At 38.4% G+C, this 18448-nt stretch overlaps 1 protein-coding gene across 7 annotated transcripts in view; it reads left to right on the forward strand.

Moving 5' to 3' along the window:
• The window catches only part of apbb2b (amyloid beta (A4) precursor protein-binding, family B, member 2b), a 59041-nt gene that overhangs the window by 35299 nt on the left and 5294 nt on the right, over window positions 1-18448 (forward strand). For 2 of the 7 annotated variants that reach the window (XM_028017237.1, XM_028017240.1), the window contains 14 exons: window positions 1344-1588; window positions 1971-2093; window positions 3044-3115; window positions 4468-4518; window positions 5474-5559; window positions 5848-5908; window positions 6956-7102; window positions 8653-8780; window positions 12413-12418; window positions 13159-13273; window positions 14972-15059; window positions 16472-16552; window positions 16679-16794; window positions 18176-18355. In XM_028017237.1, the coding sequence (XP_027873038.1) occupies window positions 1344-1588; window positions 1971-2093; window positions 3044-3115; window positions 4468-4518; window positions 5474-5559; window positions 5848-5908; window positions 6956-7102; window positions 8653-8780; window positions 12413-12418; window positions 13159-13273; window positions 14972-15059; window positions 16472-16552; window positions 16679-16794; window positions 18176-18355 (1499 nt within the window). Of the gene's footprint in view, window positions 1-1343; window positions 1589-1970; window positions 2094-3043; window positions 3116-4467; window positions 4519-5473; window positions 5560-5847; window positions 5909-6955; window positions 7103-8652; window positions 8781-9618; window positions 10049-12412; window positions 12419-13158; window positions 13274-14971; window positions 15060-16471; window positions 16553-16678; window positions 16795-18175; window positions 18356-18448 lie in introns of those variants that run through there. The other 5 variants (XM_028017238.1, XM_028017244.1, XM_028017239.1 and 2 more) reach the window with 4 other exon arrangements.

Below are 18448 nucleotides of genomic sequence, written 5' to 3' on the forward strand. Positions count from 1 at the left end.
AAAATCATTTTAAACATCATGTTCCCACCTGAGTCTTACAGAGGCTAGATGTGGGTAATGTTGAAAGACAACTAGGCTTTGGGTTTGATTTCAGGGTTTTAGACTTTTAGAGGGGGCATAAGTACAAAATTTTACCACACGTTTGCTGATTTTCATCTGCAAAACATTTTGAAAGAAATGTATAATTTACTTTCTATATCACAGTTGGTTATTCCTGTGCTTTGGTCTAACACATACAATTCCTGCAAAACACATTGAAGTTCAAGGTTATAATGTGACAAAGTGGAAACTGAAGCTGAATACTTACAGAGTTCATGTTGCCAGCTTTGCCCTGCAACAGCCTGGGAACTTTTCCAGGGTGAACCCCGCCTCTCGTCCGAAACATTTGCTGGAGATAGGCACCAGCAGCCTCGCCGACCCCACTAGGGACAAGTGTGTTAGAAAATGGATGGATGTTGCCAACTTGTTCAGTTGTTTCCATCAAAAGTGTCTTTTATTTCTGATCTCTTCTCTAAAATAGCGACCCTCCTTAAGGGTGTCCATGATTTAATCTAACTCCTGTACAACTTAAATTAGTTAGATCTAGTAGAGACATCCATGTTTATTGCGATGTTGCTGCTCAGTGTCTGCCTGTTCCCACATTTGATGATGGATACTTTAGGCGTAGCACTTGACTTGTGATCGATTATTTTAAAAAGGAAAACAAAGAATAAAACCAATGAATGAATCTAAACTTCCAAGAAGAAGATGACACAATTACAACACTCATTAAGTAGCGATATGTCTTTAAATGTCTTTATATGTGTACTATTCTTTTGCTAGCGCATTACAAATGTATCTCTTTATTGCTCTAAAACTGAGCCCAGTGTTTGTTTGGTTGTACATTTTGTGTTCTGTTCTATTTCTGCCTGTATGATCACTTTTCTAAATAGGCCTGGACCATTGTGTGTGTGTATGCGTGTGTGTATGTTGCATAATTGTATCAACAAGATTTGTCGTTGTTGCTTGAGAACATGGAGACACGGCTTATTTAAAAGACAGCTGCAGAGTGGTTTTGTAATCCTGGACAGCTGTTCCTTCAGCTCAGAGAGCAGCTGGATCATCCAGAAGAGTAACTTTCTGTGCAGTCGTACCAGTGTGGTTATTTGTCCACACTGGTATGTGAATTTGTCTTATTTTTTGGGTGTTTGTTTATTTCAGTTAAGCAATAAATTATTTTCTATACAATGTGGAAATTGATTTCTGAATTTAGGTTTAAATTAGATATAAGGGCTTGTGAATACTGTCTGAAAAGCACGTGAAGGGTCTGCAAATCTTATTTTAATGTTTTAATCTCTCTGCAGATATCTGGAGTGAGCAGTCGTTCCAGACCGATCCCGACTTGCCTCCAGGATGGAAGAAGATCACAGACATGGCCGGTATCTACTACTGGCACATTCCTACAGGCACCACCCAGTGGGAGCGGCCCTCCACTCGTCCACCTCCACCTGGGCAGAATGAGACCCCGGCCCTGACTGACCCCACGGCCCCTGTGCCGCGTAAACACTCCCAGGGCTCCCTGAGCCCCCTGACCACTCCCGACCACGAGGTGAGAGGAAATGAGCTGAAATTGGTTGTTTTTATTATTTTATGAATCTGCTGAAACGTCTACACTTGTTAATACGGTTTTGAAATCGGTTTATGATTTTTTAAAATCCAAATCTACATTGTGGGAAAAAATATTTTTACTTGTGGTATTTCATACTTAGATGATTAGATGAGTTTATGACGTTTTCTGAACTTGGGACCTAAGAAAAAGTCCTGATAAACAACATGTATGTTATAATTGCTGTTTTTCTTAATATGAGAAATTATGTTCTTTTAAGACACAAAATAAGACATTGTTATGCTAACAGACAGTCACAGAGCTCACCAGAAGCTTTGTGATAGATACAACCTTCTTTTAAACAACTGCTTTCTTGTCACGCCAGGCGGAGATCTTTTTCAGAGCGTCGACTCGTTCAGGAAGCACGACCTCTGACAGCTCAGTGGAGCCGCTATCCAGTCATGAGTCCACTCTCCCTACATGTGGATTTGTTAACAGCTGCTACTTTGTAAGTATTAGACCATCTATAAATTTGTATTTGGACAAACGATCAAGGTCTCCTTATCATTGAAGATATTCTCACTGTAATTTCTATGTATTTTTTTAAATACATATGTTACATATATTTATGAAACAACTCGAAGTCAGTCATATTAGATGGAGAACATTGATTGTCTTGCCACAGGTTTTGTGTTTGGGAGAAAAAACCTCCCCTGTAAAATAATGCTCCCAGCACTAATTAAAATTAAAAAAAATTTTAATTATTAAAATTTTAAAAATTAAAGTTTGGTTCAGTGTTAAAGCCTAGTCTCATCCGACCCAATATAAATGACTTCTTCTGGCTTTCTCTTAATAGTTTATTTAAATTCACTGCTGTTGTGAGAAGGTTGATAACATAGAATAGAAGATCAAGTCTGCTTGGTTGCAAATACTGAACAATTAATCATTGAAAACTTTATTTAGTGACATCAGAGTAAACTTTCTAGAATTTTACCTGTCAAAAAAAAATCTGTCTGTAACGTGGAAGTTTGTGGTTGTAATTTAACAAAATGTTAGAAATTGCAAGCAGTTTGGATACCTTTAAAGAAGACCGTGTAAATTTATTACGGTTCTCCATTCTTTATTAAAACTGTCGTACGATCTGCGGCTGCCCTGACGTTTCAAATGTTGAACGCGGTCGTGCTGCGAGAATCAGTTGGCCAATCATGCTGAATGATGGAATAAAGTGAAGAGAGGAAAGGAGGCTGATAGAGAGCAGCGACGTCTAGATAAAATATTGATCCAGGGAGAATGGAGTGATGTTGACGGATGGATGTGCTCAGATGAGATTCTGGCACGTCAGTCTGTTGAGAGCGACCTCCACGCCGCTGGAGCCTTTGTCACTTCTCAATAAAAACTGCAATCCCGTTCACTATATTCTAGATTTGATTTAATTTTTCTTTTTCTTTCCCTTTTTAGCCTCGTTCCACGTCCTTACAGGAGACGCCCGATCAAGAAAATCGCTCTCAATATCATGAAGATGAAGACAAGGTAGGAGAATCAGTCTGTAGCCTATCCTGTCTCCTGGGTAATTAACAATTTGTTTGTGGCAAAAATTAGGCAATTGATTCCTTTTGCAAGTGTTTGATTTTACTTCAGACACAGCATAAAAACTCATAACAGACTTTATTTGAAGTACACCATATTCTTATTTAAACATGAAGTAGTTTTGTATACATTCTGAAGTAATTGCCTTCAAAATAACAAAAGGACAATTTTACTGATGTCAAATGTTTTTGAAGGTTAAAAATGCTTTATAACCTTCCTAAATGATCCCAGGCGTATTCTGTAACTGTGTGTATTATATTAAACAATAGTTTATTATTAGGGTCGAGATAAAATTCTACTAAGGAACACAATAATTAGGGAATATTGCTGGACCTCTAAAAAAAACATTTTTTAGCATATGTTGGCGACCTCTACCTTTTCACCATCTACTGTATCTAGTTCTATACTTGTCTTATGCCCACTGGTGGATGATCTATGTACTACCAGTGGTAAGCGCCTTCACTTTAAGTAAATACAAACATAAAGCAGCTATACATTTATGACTTCTTTAGATGTGAATGAATTGCAGTGGGAAATAGTTACTAAGCTAATTTATTTTTGTTTTGTATGTCACCCTTAAATGTTTTAGATCATCAATCAAATTTGAATATCAGATAAATATACCAGATTAATTACAAAAAGCCATTTTCAAAAGATGGTTTCATTTATTTAGGAAAAAAGTTTGCCAAATCACGCCGGACCTCTGTGAAAAAAATAATTTCCCCCTAATAACCGGTTGTATTTATTGTCGATTACTATTTCACATATGGCCTGGTGGGTGTAACGTTTTCCCTTAATAAATTAAATCATCCTTTGAAAACTACTTTTTGTGAATTTCCCCAGGTTGTTAAAATTTGTGTGATCTGAGACATTTAAGTGTAAAAAATAAAAAACAGAGAAAATCTGCAGGGGAATAAATCACAGCATCGTACATAAATTTTACATTAAGACTATATATACCGTACATATATATTTCTACATGAATATTACATTTATGTTTAATGTAAACTGTTCATATATGAACATATAAAAAACATTTAATTCTTATGAAAGAGAATTAAATATTCCCTAATATATTTGTAGGGCTATTACAATTTAAAAGTATCTATTTTTTTCAAAATGATAAAGTGTGGAGTTTTCTAGTTAGTACGCCTCGTATCAGTGAGTTTGGAGTAAGTTTGTCAGATAACGACTTTCAACTGAATTTATTCCTCTGATGCCTCCTCCTCCTCCTCCTTTGACTTCCATGTGTCGACCCAACGCTATCTGTGTTTGTGTCTTAATGCTTTATGTAGAAGCAGGTGTGGAGTGAATTTGGAGGAAAAATTGATAGTGAAGTGTGGAAGGCAAGTATTACGCACCCAACGCTGGTGACTTCTGCTCCTCATCTGTCCTCCCCCTCCCATGTTTGAATTTAATACTCTAAAAGCTTGGGCAGCAGCATGCGTGGCTGATGCTTCATCATAGATGTCACCTCATTTAAGAATATGTTATCTGGCTGCAGTAACACTTTTAGCTGTTTTTTTTTTTGTTTGGTTTTTTTTACTCGTGATTAAAAAACGCTCATCTTTTCATTGTAATTGCACAGCTATAAATGTGTTTGCACATAAAAAATGTGTACATGTGTGTATCCAATGATTAACATTTGTTTCTCAATGTAGCATGTCATGCTAGACTGTGCAACCACTTCTCTAATTTACCAAAGCCCATGGATGCATGCTGTTATATCCCGAGCGACTTCAAGATGTTTGCATTTTGGTTTTTAAAATGCTTGTATCTCTTTGGTCCAACACCCACAGGGATTTAAATCATCCATTTAATAAACTCTTAAAAAGGGAACTCTTAAAGAGGAAAGAAAGTACACCCTCTCTAAAGTCTAGGGTTTTAAGTATCAGATCGTGATGAAATGATCAGGTCTGTCATCGGTTTAGCAATTTAAATGCACAAAAAAAAAACCTGACTACTGTCAAACAGTAGTGAACATTTTCAGAGTTTTCCAGAAAGCTTTGAAGCTGCAGAACACGGCATTTATGCCACTGCCTAAAGATTTGGCCATCCATTAACAATACCATTTTTCAATAACATTTTTTATTTTTTAAACCTCGGCTTTATATAAAGACGAAGGATTTCATCAACTACTCAGTCAACAGGTGTCATGACTTTGTCATTCATGATTTAAAGCTTAGCAAAACAGTGTATTTTAAATGTTAGTTCTGTGGGAGTCTTTAAGATGTAAATTAGGTTAGTGATGTTTGTTCGGACTGTTTTAATCAATTTGATGTTTTTACTTCTGTGCATCAGGACCTGCAGGCGGCCACGGTGAACCCTGACCCCAGTCTGAAAGAGTTTGAGGGTGCTACGCTTCGCTATGCTTCTCTCAAGCTCAGGTGAAATGATTGTACACTGTAGCAAATTTCCTTTAAATGACTGTTTAAAAGCATTTAGAATCATGTCATTGCTATTTACTTTTTTATTGCTATATATACACTATATTGCTATATTACTGTAAGTATTTTGCCAACCATCATTCAGGTGGTCCAAAGACTTCCTTGGCCTCAAGTGTTAAAAATAAACCTCATAAATGTAAATATTAGACAGAACTTTTGTTGATGTGCGCTCCTCTGTCCTTCATCTTATGTAGGTTTTTATTTTAACTGGCATTTTTTTCTTCTCAGGAATCGTCCAACCACAGAGGAAAATGAGTCCAGCAGTGTAAACAGTGACCCAGAAGCTAAGGTTAGGAATTCATGTGTGTTTATTATCAATTTACATCCATGTTATGAACAATTTTAATTGTTTGGTAGCTTTTCATTCTTGTTTTGTTTTCGTCGTAACCACTCCACCATATAGAGGTTATTCTCAATGTATTATGACATCTTGCCATGAAAGGATTCTCTGTTTTTTTTTTCTTTTAATATTTCAGGATTCCAGAAAGTTCTGAAGTAGTTTTTTATTTCTACTTGGACATAAAAATACCTGAAGATGCCAAAAAATAAAAATAAAATAAAAATATGAGTAGTTAAAAATGGGTAAACAAATGTTGCACTCAATGTCGTTTTTAAGAGAATAAAACTATGATAAGAAAATGTTTTAAATAATGTTTGCAGCCTGTTTGAATACAGAAGATATTTGACGTGATTCTCTCTTCTGCAGTTGTCTAGCTGGACAATATTGCCCCCTAGTGGAGGATTTCTTGTTGAACATCTGTGGTTTTCCTGCTGTGGTCTTAAAAACATTCAAATCCAGCACCCAGATGATAAAGACTTTAGGCTTTAAGGTTAATTGATAAACAGTTCCATCGTCCAGTTGATTTATTTTGCAACTAGATTATTAGTATGATGACTCATCTGCAGTCCAATTCAGTGAGGCTAATGTGAACTCAATATTTGGCTGGAGTAATGGATAGATTTATTGTAGGTTGAAACGGTTGTTTAGCCCAGTGGCATTAAGCTAAATTAGTGTAATGTGGTAGCAATCAGAAATTAAAGCTCACTGCAGTATTTTGTAGCTGCTTCTATCAAAGTCAATGTAATGAACTCCACATCTACTTTGATTATTCTAAAAGTACCTTTAATCTCTGTAACTTGACTCTCACCCTCTCTTTGTGAGTCACCACCATGATTTGCACCACGCTTCCTCAGTTTACTTTTTGAGTAAACAGCGGCATAGAAAGTTTTAAAACCACGACTGTTGATAAAACAAACATGTTGTATGTGTTTCATCATCATGCATCTCTGAAAGCTGATTGTGTAACTCACTCATGTTCTGTTTTTTTGTTTCCAGTGTTTTGCAGTGCGCTCCTTGGGTTGGGTGGAGATGGCCGAGGAGGACCTGGCCCCCGGGAAGAGCAGCGTAGCCGTCAACAACTGCATCCGACAACTGTCCTACTGCAAGAACGACATACGGGACACCGTCGGCATCTGGGGCGAGGTGAGGGACGCTGCATACCATATGTGACTTTGCTTTGGGTATAAAATATTTTCTAAATGATTAAAGTAAAATAGTTTGGAGGTAAGAAGTCTCTGTAAAAAAAAATAATAAAAAAAGATTAGCATAAAGTAAAATGGAAACAAGATGACAGCAATGGGCTTGTGGATGTGAGGAGAAAGAAGAGAGAAAGAGGGTTTTTTGCTGCTCGCTGTGCTGTGGATTTATTTAATGTGAACTGACAGAACATGGCGGTAGAGAGCTTCTTCTCCCTTTTGATAGCCCTTTATTTCCATCCCTTCTTTTAGGAGTGAATAATTTATTTAGAGACCTAGGAGTACACACTCACACACACACACACACAAGTTCATATTTCTACCCATATTGGAACTTTGTATTGACTTGCAGTCATTTTAGTTGCTGCATTTATGCCCAATCCAGACATTTCCCCCAAACCTAACCAATATTAGTCTATTCCTAAACCTAAGATTAACCAAGACCTAATTAATATCATGCAGCTAAATGTAACCCCTAATCCTACACAACAGGGTACATCAGATTAGGACTGGGGTATGGTCCAGATAATACCCACTGGTCTTATCTGGACCATAGCCAGAAAGGGTCCTCAATAGGATAGCTGAACATGTACTCACACACACACGCACACCCCTACACACACCTACACCTCCCTTCCCCTACACACACACACACACACTCATTAACATCATCTGGTAACATATTCCCTTATGACCCATATGTAGAGGTGGAAATTAAGTCAAACTTCTTCTTTTAAAAGTTTATATGACTATTTAAATGATCACAAGACAAGATTTACTGAACAGCAGTTCAGTAAATCATCCTGTATTAATGAAGTGTTGCATACACCTACTGGTGGGTACATGGCTTGGCTGGTTGGGTCATACACACAGCTGTTTATGGTTGCACAATTAGGAATTGATTAGATTGCCGAATTGAGGTGGCTCTGGCATCTGGTCAGGATGCCTCCTGGACGCCTCCCTGTTGAGGTGTTCCGGGCACATCCCACTGGGAGGAGGCCCTGGGGAAGACCCAGGACACGCTGGAGGGACTATGTTTCTCGGCTGGCTTGGGAACTCCTTGGGATTCCCCCAGAGGAGCTGGAACAAGTGGCTGGGGAGAGGGAAGTCTGGGACTCCCTTCTGATCACAAAGCACCAAACATTCATTAGCATCTCCTTCTCTGAGATTTATTATCAGGTGAGGGAACAAGACACAGCAGAGGTTCATCCAAATGACAAAATACAGTATTGAAAAGCAGGATTTTGAATGTATTGCAAATATTACATCCAAGCAGTACTTTTAAGGACTGCTTTGACATTGTTTTGACGACTGCAGTTTGACCAGTTGTGAATATCTACAACCGTTCTACTCTGTTAGTCTACAATGGTTCTGCCATGTCACTGTGTTTATTAGGCAGGTACATAAATGTTTCTGATATAGCGGCAGAAAGTTAGGACTGTCTGTTCTGATACTTGTGATTAGTGATTTATTCATCTGTGTGTATTTTTTGCATAGGGGAAGGATATGTACCTGGTGCTGGAGAATAACATGTTGAACCTGGTTGACCCAATGGACCGCAGCGTGCTTCATTCCCAGCCCATTGCCAGTATCCGTGTCTGGGGTGTTGGCCGGGACAATGGCAGGTCAGTTACAGATCTACTTTCTTGTCCTTCTTACTCCAATTGGGCTTAAGATGCAGTGGTGCAAGTTACCTTTCATTTGTCTGTGGCATTTATTTTCTGTGCTTGCTTTTTCTTCTTTTAAATGTAACATTTAATTCTTTGATAATTCACTCGACTCTCCCACCTTAGTAAAAGGTTATGGTAGCAAATGAGGACAGGAAGGAAAATTCATAGCAACAAGATGGAGTTCATGATTGATGATATAGCTAGATTAATTAATGAAAGGAACATTTTAAGAATCGTTCATTTAGAAAGGATATTAAAAAGCACTAGACCAGGGGTCCCCAAACTTTCTCCTGTGAGGGCCACATAACTTGTCCCTTCTCTGATGGGGGGCCGGGGTCAGTTTGTAACAGAAAAAGTGTGACGATTGTAAGAGTGCTAAACATAAAAATGTATTGTTTTTCAGAAAGCACAATCAAATAACCTTTTCTGGATTCTTCAGAGAACAAAAGTCAGGAAATAACACTATTTATAAAATAAATAATAACCAAATAACACTGGGTTCTCCACATAAAAAAAAGGGTTAGGGTCAATTATATGCATGTATAAAACAGTTACTAACTAGTAGTTAATAATAAATAAAGTTCATTACTAAGGAACATTTATTTTATTGCAAAAGTCCAACTTATCAAATAAAAATGCACATATATGAAAATACTTTGGTATTGTTCAGGGGGCCGGACCAAATGTGGAGGCGGGCCGCATCTGGCCCGCGGGCCGTAGTTTGGGGACCACTGCACTAGACCTTCCGTCCATTTGCCATCACCTTTTGCAGCGATGCTGCAGCTTTGTGACCATTAGGGGGAGCTGTTCACTGCTTCAAGCAAAACCAAAAAAAAACCCAGCTTAAGGGATGATGTAGACCAGAGTGGGTGGGAATTCCTTTACAGTCACTTCACACATGACTGCACCTAGTTATTCGATCTGAAATCCTCGAGAACAATTGAACTGACCTAAAATCACTCCGTCTAATAAAATTAATGTGTGTCTTTTGCACATCTATACTCAGGAGTGTCAAAGCAGTGAGAACAGCTCAGCTGCAGCAAAAGGAGGAGGGGGCGGCATGGTGAGGGAACCGACGGGAGAGAGAGAAAAGCTGACTGAGAGGGGGAGGTTTAGTTAGTTCTACCAGGGTGTGGATCAGACAGGTTAAAGGGAGTGCAGGAGCCTGCAGCATCACACTGTAGTTTTCAGGAATACACGCTGTGAGAAGAAAACAGACCTCTGTGAGTATATTTGATTCCATCATTTTCTGATCTGTTGTGTTTGCAAAAAAGTAGAAAAACATCAAATTTGAGGGTTTTCTAATCAGATTTTTCGGATTTGTGTTTGTATCTTCTGTTCTGATGCGTGCTTATTGCGATTTTGAAGAAACTTAAGTGAAGTGCATGTGTGTGCTTGTTGCAAGGGACTGAATAGACCTACTGAGATGCCCAAATGATGGCAAATGTATAATGTAAATATGTAGATTTTAAAATGCTTTTTTTCTTTTCTTGGTTGAAAATAATTTTTTTCTCCTTTTAAGGAGAAAAAATGCACCTTCTTTTTCTGCTAAATAGTAAAAAATATGCCATCAAAGTTTATCAAATATTTATTGCAATCAGTACTAAGGTTCATAAAATTAATCTTTGCCCATGTAATTTGTACATTGACTTAAGACTTTTAAGTTTTGGCTAATTTCTGATGTCAATTGTTTTTATATACAACACTATAAGAAACAGCAATGCAATGTAATTTTTCTAGGTTAAAGTCAGTGTTCAATAATTACTTGATTAGGAGCTGTGTATGTGACAAGAGTTGCTATAAAACATTGTCTTACTGTTTTAAAAATAATGTCAAAATGATTGGAGTTTAAGATTTAAATGGACTTTGCAACTCATATTAGCACTTAGCTCAGCTAGCATCACTAATACTGCAGTCTCTCTGTCTTTCAAGACTATAGGTCCTTACCATAACTGAGATTTCCTAATATCTGCTAACATTTCCAAAAACAGCATGTTCCATTACAGAATGAGGTTTAAAGCTCAAAAGAATAAACTACTGAACACTTTTATCTGGACTTCATTAAGCCTTCTTGTTTGCAGCTGTCCACGTGGAGTATTGTTGTTTTTAGGACTTAAGCCTGGTTTACAGGGTGATGTTATTGGCTCTCCGAAGCAAAATCTTTCTTCACAAAATTAATTCAGTGGTCTGTGGCTGTAGTGTAACAGACAGAGCACCGATTTAAAGCTTCCATCACCAAAGAGTACTTTATATTCACAATATCTGGCAGGGATATAAAGTTTCTGAAAAAAAAAAAATAAATCATTTAGTGTGACTGAACACATCGGCTTTAGTCCTCTTTTGTCCAACCGTGAATGCTTCCACTGCCGTCTCCTTTTCCTCCTCTTCTTTTCACTTTGCAGTGTCTGCCTCTTCTTATCAGCACATGAAACTTTTCGTCTATTTATTGTTGGACTATGTCTCTCGAACCTTTCTGACAAAATTCTCCTACAGCTCAATCATGTGGTGAGACAGGAGTTAATGGTAAGATTTTGTGATGTGGAGCACAGAGGGTGTGACATGTTCAAGTCCTGCAGAGTATTTGAAACGGCACAGTGTGTGGTGGGCTATAGCCCATAGTCAAGAAAAACATAAAATTTTAAAGTATTCACTGGTTGGTTCACCAGTCAGGGCTGATTAAGCCCGACAACTGACTTGTCAGTGTCTCTGTAACAGAAGTTCATCTGCTGCAGGGATGTTCATTCCTCCCTCTGATTCTTTCACTGCTGTGAAGGCCTGTAGCTGTTTTATCACCGTGCAAGCAGCACTTCTGTGACCACCTATCTCTTTATTTGGTGTGAAACTTACTTATCGCCGCAGGATTGTAGATTCCCTGAGCAAACGGGCGTTGACCTAATGATCACGTTTCATTTGAAATGAGATGCCACTCCCAGCCGCTCACCCTGTTTCTCCACTTTTCCTTTCTGTAACTTATTTCTTTTATTCAGACTGTAGTTTGGTTCTTTTACACGTGCCTTCACCATTATTTTAAACACTTCATATCAAAAATGCAGTCTTAGAATATCTGCTTTGAATTGCAATTTTTTTTTACTTGCTTATATAAATGTATGCACACTCCTTTAACTTTTTAATGTCACAAGTAACCTGATTTTAGTGTTTTTTTTGTAGAGTTTATGTGCTAAACCAGAATAATGCAGCCTGTAACTTTGAAGTGAAAGGAAAAATTACATTTGATTTTAATTGAAACCATTTTTAAGATGCTTTTGAAACTCTAAACATGAGCAGCCATGAGAAAGCCAGGATTTTATCATTTTTTTCACTTTTCAACCACTCCAACCCTCTTTCTAACTTCATTGTCTTTTTGCATATCTTTTTGCATATCTTCTGAGTAAACTCTTTTTATTTTTTTATTTCTTTTTCAGCTGCAAACAAGATGAGAAGTGACTGGCTGAAATGTAATAACATATCTGTGTTAGCCTGGCTTTTTGCAGCTCTTTTCTCCCTCCTGGAGTCAGTTGTTTTTAATGTGTGTTATTTCATTTTTCTTCTAACTGTCCTCCTTTCCTCTCATGCTTCCTTGGACACAGAGAGAGGTAAACACATTCCTTCCTCCCATAAACAATCCCCCCTCTGCCATATCTGTTAGTTTTTATTGTTTAATTTCCTCTGTATCTCATTTTTTCTGATTTCCACTGTAGCTTTTGATATCCTGTATCACCCTCGACAAATACACAGGTTGACCTCCTGCGTCCTTGTGTGGGTCTGCAATCTTTTTTTATTGGATGTGCAGACACACAGGAATGTTTGAATCTGTGTGAGGATATTGGCTTAAAGAGACCATCAGCTCTGTGTGTTTTGAATTTTGAATTGCCACGCTGTAGACTGGTCCACAATCATCCTCAAGTTTTTTAATGATAAAAACATTTATGCCTCATGAACTTGCTCACATTTGATTAGTGTGACTTGCATCTGTATTCGAATCTACTCTGATAACCTTAAAGAAAAGTGCAACGTATTATCTTCAGACGTCACCTTATTAGTTGTCCAGCTGTTTGAGATCTGATGTCCTCAGTGGTTTGTTAGAGAACATTAAAGAACAAACCAGGTCCATCTAATCTGGTCAGAGTTGATGGACCAAGGTACAGATAAATTTTGATAAAACCTGTTTGGCCACTGAAGGAGTGTATCTTTCAGTAGGAAAACAGTCCTAAAAAGTTGTATTGTATGTGTATGAATGTGTCTGCATCGCATCGATAAGCGTCACTTCTTTCTCAGCTCTCGTCTGTGCCCCCAGACATATCGCTGTTAAACGGTGACTTGTTTTGTTTTTCAGGGACTTTGCGTACGTGGCGCGGGACAAAAACACCAGGATCCTGAAATGTCATGTGTTCCGCTGTGACACGCCGGCCAAAGCCATCGCCACAAGCCTGCACGAGATCTGCTCCAGGGTGAGTTGCTCAAGCAGCAGGATGCTGCAAAATCAAAGTCAAGTTGAATAATGAGCCTCCGAAAGCCGAACGCCCGGCGCACCACACTATTAACACACATAGGAAACCTCTGAAATGCCGAATTAATGCTTTAACATCACCCTCATTCTGTGATGTGACTGCCTGCCAAATGATGTTGGCAAGATTTTAGTTTCACCTCATCATTAAAATTTTACAATATGTGTACTTGGTTTTATCTTTGCTCAGGTTATTGGTGTCCTTGTTGTTTCTTCTAGCCAAACACAATTATCAGGAGGTGTCCTGTACTCTGTACGGTTCTTCTTGTGAATATACTAGATTCATTTTAAAACAGCGCCAGAACACTGATAATTGAACCGTCATTTGTTTTTACTGTTTCTGCTACAAATGTGGGATTAATAGATGTTTGTTTGTTCCAATAAAATATTGGTAGAGTTGAAGCTTTAATTCATAGTCTGGAGGGGCTCTTTAAATGTCATGTTAGTCATGTTTATGATCTTATTTGGAGCTGAGTTCTGTTCACAGTAGAAACAGAAACATTTTATAGGTTCATCTGGGACTTGGTTGTTTCAATTTATTGTAAACCCCCAACTCAGTGCATTGAAACCAAACATGGACTATATTACTAAAAGGGTTGGGTTCCCCCTGTGGATGATTAATTGCAGATTTTCCAACCTCACCAGTGGCTTCAGGTGCATTAATACAAGCAATAGGGTGATAACAATGAGGATGATATGAAAAAAATGCCACTTATGCATTAAGTCTTATCATAAAATGTGACCACTACTAATTACTCCACAATGAGGATGTCATATTTGGTTCCTGCTTGTTGCTGATTGTTTCTGGAGGGGAAGATGAGGAGGCGGGTCATGTGATGTGTGTTTGGTCATGTGATAGTGATGCACTGCAGAATTTTGGGGAGTTTAATTGAAGAAGAGAAGAAGTGGTGGAGCGATCAGTGTGGTCGTTTTTTTTTTTTCTCAAGATGTGGAAAGGGAAGTAAAATATATCTAATGTATAACATTGGAAAATATCCGAACTGGTCACTGCAGGGTCAGTTGAGCTGCTCCTCTGATCTGACAAACTCCTGATTAAAAACTCTGTGCTGCAGGTTTGGCGTTTTATATGTTATAGAACGGCGTTTCCCAATTCCGGTCCTCAGACCTCCCTGCCCTGCATGTTTTAGGTGTTTCCCTTCTGCTACACACCTGGATTGAATATATGGGTGATCAACAGGTTTCTGCAGCACTTGATGGTCATGCAATCATTTGAATCAGCTGCTCTGGAATAGAGGCACATCTAAAACATGCAGAGCAGGGAGGCCTGAGGACCGGAATTGGGAAACGCTGTTATAGAAGACTAAAAAGTGTGAATGATTCTCTCTCTTTGAGCTGTTTGGTTCTGTTGCTTTATGCCTTTAAATTGTAGCGCTGGAGGAAATGTTTTATCTTTTTAGTTTTAAACTGACTGGTTTAATTTTCTCTGTGTTTTCCTGTGTTCACTGGGTAAACAGCAAGACAGTATCAGCTGTGAAGCTGCTCCAGCGCTCTTTCGTGTAATTGTTTTCATCTCCCTCCAGCTCTTGTTCTCATCCACTTTCACACACAATATTACATCTTTTCTTTTCTTCCTGTGTGTGTGTGTTTCCGCCTCGGTGTGAAAATCCTTTCTTTTCTGTAGATAATGACGGAGCGAAAGAATGCCAAAGCCATGGCAGGAGGTTCACTCCAGGACAGGATGCAGGCAGGGCTGGACCTCCCTTTACAAGGTGCGCTTTATGAATATATTCACCCTCTGTGTGTGTGTGTGTGTGTGTGTGTGTATGGAGAGACGATGAATTCTGCAAGAGACACAAAATAGTCAATGTTATCACCTTTGGGGCAGTGTGGGAGGATAGTGAATGTTTCACAGCAACACTCTTTGCTAAAGCGGCGTGTTTTTACCAGGAGCATGAGAGCAGCTAGAAATACAAGTCATGTTGGAGTCATTAAACTCCACTGATGTGGCTCTAAATAACAATGTTTATATCTGTGTGTACAAAGCTTTGTTTTGTACACTTTGTTATGCTGAGTTAAGCTCTACTGCACATAGAAGTGTTGATGACTATTTAATTAAATCGAATTTATTAACTGCCCATTATTTGGTGAATGCATTTGTATACCCTAAAAAAATAACAATTACGAAAAAAGAAAAGTAAACGCATTTAAACTCTAATATATTTACCACCCAGCAGCATTCTTCCTCACTCCCATCCAGTTTCCTTACCAAAACTACAAATTCTGAAAAAGTATCAAATACCTTGCAGGTTTTAAGGGCTTAGGATCCAGTGCACAAGCATAATGACTCAGTGTTGCGTCATCTCCTCTTTACACAGTCACACTTCCAAGAAAGATGAAGGAGAAGTATTTCATTCTTTCATGTCATTTCATCAAACACATTTGTTGGCAACCCTGTTTAAAAATGTCTAAAACCCCCAACCCTGAATCTTTTATTAAGGTAGCATAATTTGTCTCAGGAAAGGTTAGAAAAACCCAACCTTTTAATTTTAGTACATTTGTTCAGTAGATAAATATGTAAACAATTGTTTCTTTAAAAAAAACAACTGGTTTTACAAGTATTGGTGCACTGAAAATTCCCATTAAAGCTGCATTGGGGTTCTGAGAAAACTGCAAAATTTGAAAACTTATAAATTCCTTTCTGAGAACTTAGGAACTATAAGCATAGCTGCAGCAAACCTGCAATTATGAGTTGGAACGACAGGAATGGTGTGAGCGGCACTTGTGTGCATGTACATGAGTGTGATTGGCATCGCTAAGACCCTCCTCTTGGCTCTGATTGGCTGTTCCTGACAGTTTGATATTGACAGACATGTGAATTACCACCTGTTGTCCAGTAAATATTTGCTTGTAATACTTCATTTACAAGAACTTCATACTGAAGGTTTTTATTTCATCTAATTAAATAAAACGTAACAAACCCTATTTGAGAGCAGTACTAAGTTTGAATTGGGTCATGATGTCGTTTCACCTCTAGTTTGGTTTTGACACTGAAATATATCATAGCAGAAACGTGAGATCCTAATGTTGAGGTGGGAAATGGTGTAATTTAATGCACTACATTGTACAACACTTCCTGTTGCTCCAAGCTGTTGTTAATGTCATGATGAATTTTTTCCAGCAGAGTTTCCCACACCAAAGACGGAGCTGGTTCAGAAGTTTCAGGTCCTCTACCTGGGCATGATGCCTGTGGCCAGACCAATAGGTCGGTGTAACACGCTGACATGTGCCTGCAAATGTAGTTTGAAATTTCTCTGCAGTGTTACATTTGGTGCAAATGTGATTTCATTTGTGAACCTTGTTTGATTTGCTATAATATTCTCTTTTCCAGGCATGGATATACTGAACGGAGCCATTGAAAGTCTGATTGGCTCTTCCAACAGAGAAGACTGGACTCCTGTGGCCCTTAATGTGGCAGATGCCACTGTGACCATCAGCAAAGACAAGGTCAGACGTCTGCTGCTTGACTGTTCCTGCTAAACTCTCCTGTTTTCTTTCTCTGCTGCTTTTTATAGAAAATGTCTTCTTAGACAAGTTAGACACTTTCTCGTGCTGCTGAGTTGATTTTATTTTTGTCGTTGCTCAGACTGAAAACAGATTAGGTTGCCCGATGTAGCCATTGCTGAGTTAATGAGGTCTAACTAGCTGTTAAGGCTCACTACTTTAGGATTAATGTACCTTTCCAACAGCTTATGATAATATGACGTCTTTCTGCTGCAGGTTGAGGCCAATAAATACTTTGCAAGTCAGCGAAATTAGCTCTCTTTCCCAAAGCTACAAGAACAAAGTACTGTCATTCTGTCCCTGGTTTTTAAGTTCTTGCAGCTTGTTTGTGAGGCAGAACCTTTCTCTTGTGTTCTAATCAAGAGAAAGAAAGCTCCCTGGGTTTATGAATGTTTTTGCAAGCAAGAACTTTGTTCTTTTAACCGCAAGTAATTGAGATCAAGTTTTTCTGCCCTTGCAGTAGTGCTAGTGGCCTTTAGGGAACACCCTTGAACTTTGAGATTTCCCAAAAGCTGGCTGCATTTCAAATGAAGCCTATTTGATGACAGAGGTTAAATACTATGGAAGTTCAAGCAGAAAAACTTTGCTGTGCTTTGTTCAGCAAAGTTATCACCTGAAGTTTTGCTCTTGCTTGCTTTCTTGCAGTCCCATTGAATCGCAGACAGGTCTCTAAAAGATAATGTTTCCTTTTAAATAGTTCCTTACAGCCATCATCTGACTTGGAGCTGCAAAACATTCAGATCACATAATTTTGAAGTGTTACTGAATATTGAAAAGAAAATATAAAACACGTTTGTAACTCATGTTTTTGTCACTTCTCTTGTTGCTTTTCACAATCTCCAAACTTCTTCCCTGCACTTATTGATCTTGGTTACTAAAATCCACCTCAGTTATGAGCTTAATGTAGAGTAAAAGTCTAATAATAAGTTATTACAAAGCAGTTATAATGCATACTACTTACGGTAAATAAAACTATCATCCTCCACATATTATATTGAAACTCTGACTTTATTGTAAACACCTCATTGATTTTGAAAATAGACAGGCTTTACTTTTCATCCCTCGGTGCCAACTTCCACACTGAGGATTGCTGTCAAGCTTACTCCTTAGAAATGTTGAATTTATTAAATCAATTCAGTTTATTAAATCATCAGATTCTAATCAGCAGCTTATTTCTTTGTGAATCTCCAAATAAAGTGGAAGACGGTCATAGTACCTCTGAATAAATATATATTGCTGTTTAAGTGCATGACTCAATCCAGTTGTTGTGTTATGTCTTATTCAAATCAACTTTTACATGAAGGTAATTGTTATTTCTGACCAGGATGAAAAGGAGGTGCTGGTGGAGTGCCGCGTTCGTTTCCTGTCTTTCATGGGCGTCGGCCGTGACGTGCACTCATTTGCCTTCATCATGGACGCTGGCGGCCATCGCTTCGACTGCCATGTCTTCTGGTGTGAGCCCAATGCTGGAAGTGTGTCTGAAGCCGTGCAGGCTGCTTGCATGGTGAGTCTAACTGGACCGAAGCCCATAAATCGAAGAGAAGAAGTAGGAAGATTACAAAACTAAAGTTTGGAGGCAGAAATTGTGTTTTATTTC

The sequence above is a fragment of the Xiphophorus couchianus genome, chromosome 5 (genome assembly GCF_001444195.1).
Source record: "Xiphophorus couchianus chromosome 5, X_couchianus-1.0, whole genome shotgun sequence".
Taxonomy (NCBI): Eukaryota; Metazoa; Chordata; class Actinopteri; order Cyprinodontiformes; family Poeciliidae; genus Xiphophorus; species Xiphophorus couchianus.